Source organism: Cannabis sativa, unplaced genomic scaffold (assembly GCF_029168945.1).
Source record: "Cannabis sativa cultivar Pink pepper isolate KNU-18-1 unplaced genomic scaffold, ASM2916894v1 Contig3, whole genome shotgun sequence".
Lineage (NCBI taxonomy): Eukaryota > Viridiplantae > Streptophyta > Magnoliopsida > Rosales > Cannabaceae > Cannabis > Cannabis sativa.
This window is the reverse complement of record NW_026870039.1, coordinates 6,338,355-6,348,957: the sequence shown is the minus strand read 5'-3', so window position 1 is coordinate 6,348,957 and position 10,603 is coordinate 6,338,355. Positions and strand designations below refer to the sequence as shown.

The 10,603-nt window shown below is 33.6% G+C and overlaps 2 protein-coding genes across 6 annotated transcripts; one reads left to right on the top strand and one right to left on the bottom strand.

Annotated features, from left to right (window-relative positions):
• Positions 1-232: 232 nt before the first annotated feature.
• LOC115703230 (probable N-acetyl-gamma-glutamyl-phosphate reductase, chloroplastic) lies at positions 233-5,620 on the bottom strand. The gene is made up of 15 exons (XM_061107849.1): positions 5,355-5,620; positions 5,199-5,258; positions 4,850-4,990; positions 4,462-4,569; positions 4,149-4,235; positions 3,938-3,988; positions 3,743-3,814; positions 3,431-3,550; positions 2,773-2,833; positions 2,587-2,667; positions 1,999-2,078; positions 1,825-1,914; positions 1,129-1,257; positions 888-1,027; positions 233-485 (listed from the first exon to the last, which is right to left on the bottom strand). Exons 2-14 carry the CDS (start codon positions 5,250-5,252, stop codon positions 920-922), a joined length of 1,182 nt encoding a protein of 393 aa, XP_060963832.1. The 5' UTR covers positions 5,253-5,258; positions 5,355-5,620; the 3' UTR covers positions 233-485; positions 888-919.
• Positions 5,486-8,169, top strand: LOC115703231 (uncharacterized). 5 transcript variants are annotated; one of them, XR_009685545.1, is made up of 7 exons: positions 5,486-5,620; positions 5,732-5,820; positions 6,012-6,056; positions 6,555-6,983; positions 7,261-7,485; positions 7,668-7,725; positions 7,803-8,169. XR_009685545.1 is itself a non-coding variant. In XM_061107851.1 (7 exons), the coding sequence occupies exons 1-5, from the start codon at positions 5,614-5,616 to the stop codon at positions 7,474-7,476; spliced, it is 786 nt and encodes a 261-aa protein (XP_060963834.1). In that variant the 5' UTR covers positions 5,486-5,613; the 3' UTR covers positions 7,477-7,485; positions 7,668-7,694; positions 7,803-8,169. The 5 variants fall into 5 exon arrangements, 4 of the variants coding, with proteins under 4 accessions (XP_060963834.1, XP_060963836.1, XP_060963833.1 ...); XM_061107851.1 differs by having other exon boundaries at positions 7,668-7,694; XM_061107853.1 differs by lacking the exon at positions 7,668-7,725.
• The last annotated feature ends 2,434 nt before the right edge of the window (positions 8,170-10,603 follow it).

Genomic DNA, 10,603 nt, shown 5'->3' with positions numbered 1-10,603 from the left:
GACTAATTCTTTCTTTTCTTTTTTATTCTCTTTACTAGTTTTATTAATAAAGGAATAAAATAACATAGATTGTAAAAAAAAACGATTCAACAGTTATATTTTATCTCTATGCTCTTTAGATTTAAGATATTCAGAAACTTCACTGGATGAATTGATTACTTCAATAATGTTTTATTGTAATTAAACTCTCAGCCGTTTCTAATATATATTGATTTCTGGGTTGCACGGCGTATGCATCAGTATATTAGCCTATATTTATTTACTCGTAAAAACCAAAATTCAAATCTTAAAATCTCAGGACAACATGTCAGCAAACATAACATCCCATAATCAATTTCAACAAATTATACTTTCTAATATTATCAAAATACAAATAAAATAAAATAAAATGTAGCCAAGTAGTGATAGGTGCTGGAAATATTGATTTCTAGCTGAAAATTAAACTTAATTAATGGACTTGGTAGGGTTTCCGCATCTTTTATTCCCTGTGATAATCAGGAAAATATCAGAGCAAAAACAATGTTAAATGAAACACTTGCTGAAGATAAAATGAGAACATTTTCTTTTCTCATTTGGCTTTCTGGGTTAAAAAAAAATGAAGGTAAAGGAGAAGCTAATAGAAACATATTATCTGAATTATGTCAAAACTACAACTACAAGATCCCATGAACTGATACATTTCACCGATCTTAAATTAGGTAAATCCGACAATTTCTTTTACTTTTGACCCTTCAACTTATACTAAATGTGAACTATTTCTTTGCTTTTTATCTTTTCTAGACTACATAGGGTGTTACTGTAAGTAATGAATGTGTCATTTCTATAAATATTAATATGGTATTCACATAGGAAATAAGGAGATTTTAGTTCGTATGTAGAATGCTTACTCTTTCTTCCGACACATAAAAAGAGAAAAATGCTAAGGAAATAAAGCCGGGGAAAGAAGCCCTGTGCTTTCTGGAAGTCCCAACATCAGATTAAGATTCTGCATAGCTTGACCTGAAGCTCCCTTAAGAAGATTGTCAATCTACACCAACATTTAAGAGTTTAGCCACTTATGATGCCATACATAAGAATTTGCTGCAGCACATGGTAATAATCAATTAAGTATTTAGAGATTGGACATACAACAGAAATTATTATAGCTCGACCAGGAATTCGGTCAGGAAAGACGTTCATTAAACAATAGTTAGATCCACGAACATCATGAGTGCGAGGGACAATTCCTTTCTCTAATAAGACTACAAATTCATCATCCTGTAACAAAATCACAACAGAATTATTCTTCAATTACAAAAGAAAATAAATCAAGGAAAATATATTCTCTTGCCAAAGAAGACAAACAAGAATGTTTGAACAGGCACATGGATCAATGACTATGCCATTTCTACAAGGTAACAGCCACAAACAATTCCAAGGGCTGTACAGAACTCAAAAAACTTTTTCACATTCAATTCATTAGCAAAGAATAACCAAGACCCTTTCCTAATACTGATTCCTTTTAGTTGATGTACACCAATATTCAGGGAAGATTTAAGGTAAAACATCCTGATCATCAAACTAACACACGAGAAATGTTGCAAAATGTCGAACATCTTTAAGTCAACTCAAATTATTGCAAATCAAGATATTTCCTAAGCCTGTCAAGATGACATATTGATAGGAATAAGGAGTAGCAAATGGTTATTAAGACTCACTGCCAATATTTTTTTTTTAATTTAAACGAATGTCTGATTGTGCAGGAATTTAAGTATTGACTTCTGATTCAATTTTATTATGAAATGGAAAAGCGCTCAACTATGAGAATTTAGTTCAAAAGGTGACCTCATATGTTGTCTTTAATTGCTGGTATAGGTCATCAACTGTTACTCCAGAAGCCATTTCAACATATATAGTTGACTGCATACCGCGGATCTGAAAGATTGATACAAAGATTCATTTTAGCAACAAAAAGTTTGCAGAGGATAGAATCACTAATACAATTTGTGTAATAATTACAATTGGCATAAGATGCGGGGTGAAACTGATGGTTATCTTTGAATCAGCTGCATCGGATAGTCCCTGTTCAATTTCTGGAACTGAAATTCAAGAAAGAACCAAGATTACCACAATACGCAATGAATTAAAAACAACCTATTTAGCCTTGCATATAAGTTATGTCAATTGAATATCATGTGACCCTTAAAAGAAACAAAGTGACTATACAGTTGTCTATCCGTTTTGAGGGAATCATTTATGAATAAATTTAACCCAAAATACTGACCTTTAATTAACAAAAGTTGATCAAAACTAGTCATATATGTTCTCTCTCCCATTTTTCTTCCAATAAGAAAGGTTAAAGTATTTAGAAAAGAAAAACAAAAACAGATCTAATTTATATTACAATAAGGATGCAGACAATAAATATTAATCTCCGAGGGCTTGCTTGATTTAGTTATTTATATTATTCAAAGTGAAACAGCAAATGTAAACTTCCTAAAACATCTTGACAACATCATCGCCTTTTGTTTCATTTTCAATAATAAATAAAGAAATATGTGACCAATCAAATCCTTTTCCCATACTGATTTTTAACACAAAACTTACCATGGCGATGCCGGGAAACACCATAAGAATAGATGCCTTCAGCTAGTTCGGCATACATATTTGACTCCTTCGCACCTCTCCCTGCAAATTAATTAATTTGTAAAAATATTGAGTAACATAGCAGCACTGGAAGGTATATCCTGGACCCTCCATGTGAATGTTAGGAGGTATAAAAAAAATACAAACCTGCTCCAGTAACACCAGATTTTGAGTCAATAATGATATTTTCAACTCTTACGAGATTCCCCTGCATGTGAAAGGGCTATCAGGAATCCCTAAAAATACAAAAGGATAACTTCGAAACAAGTCTCATTGTGACTGTACAACTACCATTACAGAACATGGTATAAAAGCCTATTCTAGAATGTTTCGCTAAACTTCGAAATAATTTGTACAGCATTAATACTTAGAGCCTACATGTCACACAGAAGGATAAATTTGCTCAAGCATTATTGTAATTCATTTTGCAAGATAAATTAAACAAAGATTTTACTCCATAGAAATCACAGTCAAACTCAAGCTATAAGGAAAACCTTTGCACCAAGGTCATTTGAATTGGATTATTTGCACCAAGAGAAAGGCATGATTATTTCTTATTTCCATTTTATCCCTGATGCATAATGTTAAGCCATGCTTAATGGGAGATTATAGATCAATTATAGATCATTTCAGTTTCTCTTTGTCTAAGATTTTCTATATAGACACAGTACATTCTTTTCTTGTCAGGCTGTAAGTGTACATTATATAAGAAAATTACATTCTTACCAGCTCCAGTTAGTAAAAAATCCCAAGCTACATTCTCGTAAAAACACGACAAATGAATTCAAATAACCAAGAAACACACCTTTAACAAAGGAAAAAGGGGAATCTGAATTGTCGTGGGATAACAACCAGGATTAGCAACTAGACGTGCATCTTTTATCGCCTCTCGTGAAATCTCAGTGAGTCCATACACAGCTTCTTTCTGGATCCAGTAAGATAAATAATTTTTAGTAAAAAAATTGAATGTATTTAAAACATAACCTTTTTAATGCCTGTTGTGCTAGATTCTCTTCATAATTCATGGTTAACTTCAGAGCCCTTACAGAAACTATGAATGACAGGTATAAAACAAACTACATGGCATATTCTAGACAGAAGAAAATAGTTACCTCACCTGCAAATCTGGTGCTCTGTGTGGCTGACCATACCATTCTTCATACTCAGATATATCCCGAAGTCGAAAGTCCTACAGAATCAATAAATACAAATTTCCACAAGCAATGACTTCAAACTTTCAAATATGTTACATAATGAAAATAACAGAAGTAAAAAGAACTAGAAACAGCACAGGGTCGTCAAGTGAACATACAGCAGAAAGATCCACAATCTTTAAATGTTTCGGCAGTCCTTTTATAATATCCTGAAAATTAAAATATAGAAGGCAAATATTCAGTAAGTAAACTCACTTCCTATTTGTAAGCTTAAAAAGCAGTGCTTCCTATCTACAAGAAGGGAAGGAAAAATTAAAAGGTAACTTGTCAATCAAGAAATTAACAGAAAGAAAGGTAATGGGAACAAACCTGTGTGGTTCCATGTGGCAGACAGCAGAAAACAGCATCAACCCCAGAAAAATCAGCATCCTTGACAGCAATCAAGTTCGGTAAACCCTGCAAATTCGTATATGTTAGGAAAGCAAGTCACAATATGATCAAACAATTTAGAGCCAAAATCATTAAATTGACATCCATTTGACCACTTGATACCAATCTAAGGATAAAAGATACAGGCCAGGCAACAAAGTCAACCAGATAGGAAGTATCCTAAATGGAAATTGATGATCAGATCAATGTTTGCATTGAAAGGCTACTTTCAATTTATAAACTTCTTACTTACTTGTGTGATTAGATGAGGAAACACAGAACTGAGTGGTTGGCCAGCTTTTCTGTCAGCAGTTAAAAAGGAAATGCCAAAGTGTGGATGGTTTACTAGAAGCCGAACAATCTGCCAAAATAAAAATGCAATATGATCCTTTAGGCTATAAAATCACAAACAGAGACCTCAACTTGATCAATGCAATGATACTGAATACATGAATGAAATGTTCTAAATGCCCAGTTGATTTCCCACATTATAAACCGTAAGATGCATTCATAGCTTCTAAATTCTTTTTCCATCAGAGAACTGTCCTTCATTTTCTCTGCTCCCTTGTCAGCCCTCCACCCCCAACATAAAATTTCCGAGAAAAAAAAAATAAAACTTAACAACATGGGAATTACTCTACCTCAGAACCAGTGTAACCACTAGCTCCAAGAACCCCAATACGAATGGGTTTTTCTGCTTTTTGAGCTTTGGTATTCACGGAACATTTAACAAACATATTCCCTGCATTTCGCCTCTTAGCCTTAGTCACCTTCATTTCATCCTACATTCAAACAAAAATACTTAAAAACATTAAATCCACCAACATTTAAAACGATGATAACAAGAACAAACAAAAAGCTTTCATAGTCAATTTTCTAAAATGGATACAATTAAATAGTAAAAAAGCATAATTTTATCGAAAAATAAAAAGTAAAACTAAAAGAAAGCTAAAGACGCAAAAAATTATAGACGTTGGAAGTAAAACAGACCTTCCATAGGCAGCCAGAGTCAAAGCAAAAGGAACGTGAGGTGGAAGAGCTCATTTGACACTGCCACATAAAAAAAAACACAATTGTGAATGTTTCAAAAGACTTGATGAGGCTTTGAAGTAGTAAAGCAATGTGTAATCTGTACAAGCAATTCACCTTCAAAGGGAAAAAAAAAAGGTAAATGAAGTCTTGGACTATGAACTGTGTTGTCTATTTTTCAGTTTCGGCGGAGACTGTGAAGATATAGGAAAAGGGAGTTCGTGCTTTTTGAGATACTGACAAACAAGAAAAGTGTAGGGATGTCAATGGAGCGGCTCAGTTCAGATCCACCAACACCAGCCTCACGCCGTTTAATGGGCTGTTTGGTATACATGTTTGCTTACTGAGGATTGGGAATTTAAAGCCCAACCCAAACATGTTTGGTATTACATTTTTATTTTTGTAGCTGGGGATTCATTTTACTATGGGCTCAACATGGGCTCAACATTGAGGTAATATCCACCTCTTGATAACACAAGAGTTTCATTTCTCAGGAAAGCTCACCCGACTGGAAGAACAACCAAGCCTAGCCGCCTCTGCTCTTCATCTCCTTCCTTCCATCAACCAATTCTTGCTAAATCAGGTATCTCTCTCTCTCTCTCTCTCTCTCTCTCTCTCTCTCTCATTTTCTGGTTGGGGACGAGGGTTTTGGGAAGTGAAAGATTCTAGATGAGATGCTTTTGTTGATTCTGGTTGGGGACGAGGGTTTAAGCTTTTTCATTAATGTCGTCTCTATATTCCTCTCACTTGATATCTTCTTCTGTTTATCTCCAGATCTCCTCAAAGATGGCCCTTAAGACCCCTCATCCTTTTCTGCAGGTAAAGCTATTAATTTCCGGCTATTTCAATTGTAGTTATTGATTATATACGCATATATTTTTGTGTGTTTTCATCGTAGTATCAGTTGCAATGTTTGGTTTCCCTGAAGTTTTTTTCTTTTTAAAAATAAAATAAAATAAAAAAAAAAAAAAACAAATTGTTCCTCGCAGTTGAAATGTTTGGTTTCCCTGAAAATCTGAACCTTTATTAATGAGTAAATTGGAGTCAAATTATCGTATAGTTGAAATACTTCTTTTTTCTTTCCCGTTTTCTTAATCCTATCTCGACTACATTTGTGCTTACGCAATTTTTCAACCAAATAGGAGCTACTTTGCTAATGACTTGTTATACACGATGATTTTCTTGCGAATAAAAACGACTTTGTGATTTTAGTTAAGCTAATTTCGGTTTAGTAATCAGAGCAGAGCTATAAAATATTTGAATTGTTTTTTTTGTTTTTTGGTTTGTACTGAATATTGAATTCTCTTTTGGTTGCAGCTGGGATCATTCCCACGTAGCTGCAGCTTTGGTTTCAAATCATATGGAGTACTTCAAAATTCTGTGCCCATGTCAAAGGTCTATTGTGCAATGAACATGGCGGCAGGGCAGTCATCAAATGATTCCGGGAAAACAAAGTTTGACCAGTTGATGGAGAAGGCAAGGAAATTGTGGGAAGGTTTCCCTCAACCAGTGAAGAACTTCCCTTGGAACAGAGCATTTGACAACTTCATTCAGCTTACCCTGGACCTCATCTTGGCAGTTTTTAAATACTTATCTGTACCTTTACTCGCCGTGTCCTCTCTTAGCGAGATGTCTTACTGTGCACATGAAAGGAAGCTGAAACTTGTCCCTTTTCCATTATTCATCGGAATTACTCTTGCTGGAGTCTTGAGGCAGACAGCCTTGGAAATTTCCCCACTTCTCAAGGTAAGATGTTTACCAAAAATCAAAAATTTGTTTGGTTTATTCTGAACTTCATTTGGGTAGAACATATTTTACTGTTGACCAAATCTTGTGACATTTGTGGTGCTCAGTTTAAATTCCAAATAGGGTGGTCTGATATTTACTTGTATTGTCATAATCTGTAAATAATTGCACAAATCTGCCTATACTTTTCTTAGTTCGTCTTATCTGAGTATTCTTAAATGGCGCCTAAAATAATGTATATTCTAATGGTTCCTATACTTATCTGGCTTAATTTCAGAATGCAGAAGTTCCTTGGCATCTAATTTGCATGGCTATTTTCTTCACTTTGCTTAAATTACCTGGCCCACACTACCCGTACTGGGGGCGCATATTTATCCCACATTTTGCTAATGGGGGTTTATTAAGGACTCTGTGGTTTACTATTTTGTGGTACAGAAGACCTCAAAACAAATCAAGAACAACATTGCCACAGGATTCAGAAAACAAGTCTTAATTCTTCCAGGTATATATACATATATATAATGTGTGTGTCTTTTTGTCTTTCTCTTGTGATGCCATTTTACTATACTGTGTACTCCTAATAGGGTAGACCTCACCTTATTAGCCCAAAGATTTGTAATTATGTCAGATAGTTGATTTATTTCCTTTGCTGGCTTCCCTTCACGTTATGCATCTTTATTTCAGGTAGTATTTTGTCAAACGAAGATTGTGGTAATTGAATGCTAAGGCCGCACTTCTGAGAGTTAAGAGAATTTTATTTCAGGTAGTATTTTGTTAAAAAGTTTGTGAATTGAATGTTTTTACTGGTTTTGATGGCAGTGAGAATACCAATTTATCATTTCTTTCTCCAAGTGCATGGTCAAGGTCGCGGCACAATTGGCAAACCATCTGCTTGTTTGGTGTACAGAATCGTTTAGTGACTTGTGCTGTTAAATATTCAAATGCAAAATGTTTTGGTATAACAAATCTGATACAGATTTATTCATCATTAACTAGCATTTCAGTGTTAGTGTGCATTTAATCGAGCTGACTTGACGGCAGTAGGGTTATATTTTTTGATGCCTTCTGCATAATCTTATAAAACTATTTTTGATGGTAGAAACTTGTGACTTTAAGTGTTAGAGCTTATGTGCTCGATTATATTTTGTTTGTGAGAAAGGTAAAAAATCACTAAGAATTTATAGTAGTTCGGCAATTTAATTATCTCTCTAGATTTACACTAACAAGTCATAACTCAAGGATTTTAGTAATTGAATCAATGCTAAGTTTGATTGAAAATTTATCCAAAAAAAAGATTGTGTTTGTCCTACATTGCTCATGTGTGAGTATTTTGTAGCATTTACATTATTTATGTGTGAGTAATTTGTAAGATTTATATTAGAGTAATTTACGGCATTATTACTTAAGTTTATTTCAAAGTTGCAGATAAATACCCAACTAAAAATTTTGGCAGCAAAAATACCTGCTGTTAGGATTCTAGAAGTTCCGTAAACACTTTTTTGTTAAGTGACATGTAAGTGTCCACATGTCCTCTTCGCATTGGTCCACATAATTTAATTATTATTTTTATTATTTAAAATTCATTAAAATATTTTAAAATTATTTTAAAATTAAAAAAAAAAATTAAATTAAATAAAAATTAAAATTAAACCTGATTATAAATTTAAATTTACAAAATAATAATAATATTAATTATAAACCTAAATCTTCATCTCCCTCACCATCGTCTTCTCCATTGTGTTCTTAACAGAGGCATCCCAAACCTAAAAAAAAATTCAACCAAAAATTTCTCACCCAAAAGGGCCAAAACCATTCACCCACTTAAAGCTCAAAAACATTCTCACTAAGAGAAAACTAATCTAACCAATCCAACAAAAAAAACTCTACTCGAATATCCCAAAATTGAAGAAAAAAACCAATCCTCATCTATAATATCTTGAAAAAGAAAATAAAAAAGGTAAAAAAAAATACCTAGAAGCCTGCGATTTTCTTGAGTGCACAGAAACATCATCGTCGTCCTCTTGTGCGATTGCAACCCCAACACTCAAGCTTCTTAGATCGAGATGCCCAGATGTCGTTGATGCCCAGATGTCGTTGATGCTCAGATCTCAACCTTGTCGACACCTCACTTGTATCTCCGGTAGGTGCAGTAAAGTCTGTTTGAGCCATGGACAGTTGGAGTTGCTCCGTCCGACTCTGAGCAAAGAGAAATCGAGAAAGACAGCGACTGAGAGAGTGGAGGGAACTCAAACGAGATCGAGAGGGAGAACAGGCTTCAGTGTGCTCTAATGCTTGCGATACTGGTGGTGGGAATCTTGTCCATCGGTTGTGGTAGAATGCCTCACCGGGGTCGGGTGGAGGTGCGCCGGAGATGAAACCTGTGAGAAGAGAGAGGAGGAGGTGATAGGTTGAAGATGAAGAAGGAAGAAGAGAGAGAGTAAAAGGATTTTTTTAATTTTTTATAATTTAAAATATTAAATGATTATTTAAAATAAAAAAAATAAAAATAAATTTACCTGGACCAATCACAACGTGCCATGTAGGTACTGACCTGGCACTTAACATCCAGGTACCTACGGAAGTTCCAAGACCCTAACAGAAGGTATTTTTACTGCCAAAAATACGACTTAGGTATTTATCTGCTACTCGGCATAAAACTTAGGTATTTACGTCGCAAATTACTCTTTATATTATACTCATAGCTTAAGGTGGACTTTTTTTTTTAATAAAATATCTAATGTAATATTTTAAAAAATAAATTAGGTATTTTTTTAAGCTATTTAGGATTTTCGTTCAAAACTTTGATATGTATCAAATTATGCCCCCTGAAATTGAGATTGTTGAATTTAAGGGATTTTGTCCAATTTTTTTTAAGGAAAATTTAACATAAATCAAAGTTTAGGGAACATAATTTGGTATATGTCAAATTTTAGGAGCATTTTGGTAGATATCAAAGTTTGATGAGTATAATCACCAAATTAGTAAAATTAAAAGAAATTAGACAAAAGTCTTTAAATTCAACAATCTCAATAATTTTTAACGATCAGAAAAGTTCAAGAAGCGTGATTTAGTACATGTCAAAGTTCAGGGTAAAAATCTTAAGTAGTTTTTTTTTTTTTTTTAAAAAAAAAAAAGAATGAGCTATTTACGAAACTATGGGGAAAAAGTAAAAAGTTTACATAAATATGATATTTTTTAACCAAGCAAACTAAATATATAGGTATATAAATGAAAAATGCCCTAAAAATTATTAAAAATAAAATCAATTACCTTTCCTACTCTACACTTGGTAATAACATTAAATTTAAGAAACCTAAGAACTCTTATGCAAGAGGCCCTGAAAAACACTCAGAAATCTGAATAAGTTTGACTCGTGAACTATACAGAATTTTAACTGCAAAACCACGTAAAAAACCCTATGTTCATATTTTATTTTTCTATAGCTTTTATTATTCCTGTGTTGAATTATCATTGTGAGGCTCAAATTTGGTTAACGAAAATTTGCGTTAACAATAATATAGTCCATAAGCACGTATTAAATTAAATTCACAGTATTACCCTTCTCGGGTCAAATTACTAAAATGCCCCTGGCTCACCAACAAGGTCTTAACATGTCATAT

What these genes read in the sequence shown, in the direction of transcription:
- LOC115703230 (XM_061107849.1), bottom strand. Translation starts at nt 5,252, where the DNA reads ATGAGCTCTTCCACCTCACGTTCCTTTTGCTTTGACTCTGGCTGCCTA. An exon ending in ACTCTGGCTGCCTATGGAAG is followed by an intron (nt 4,991 to 5,198) that starts GTCTGTTTTACT and finishes GTTTGAATGTAG; the next exon opens with GATGAAATGAAGGTGACTAA. An exon ending in GAGCTATAATAATTTCTGTT is followed by an intron (nt 1,028 to 1,128) that starts GTATGTCCAATC and finishes ATGTTGGTGTAG; the next exon opens with ATTGACAATCTTCTTAAGGG.
- LOC115703231 (XM_061107853.1), top strand. An exon ending in CCCCTCATCCTTTTCTGCAG is followed by an intron (nt 6,057 to 6,554) that starts GTAAAGCTATTA and finishes TTTTGGTTGCAG; the next exon opens with CTGGGATCATTCCCACGTAG. An exon ending in AAATTTCCCCACTTCTCAAG is followed by an intron (nt 6,984 to 7,260) that starts GTAAGATGTTTA and finishes GCTTAATTTCAG; the next exon opens with AATGCAGAAGTTCCTTGGCA.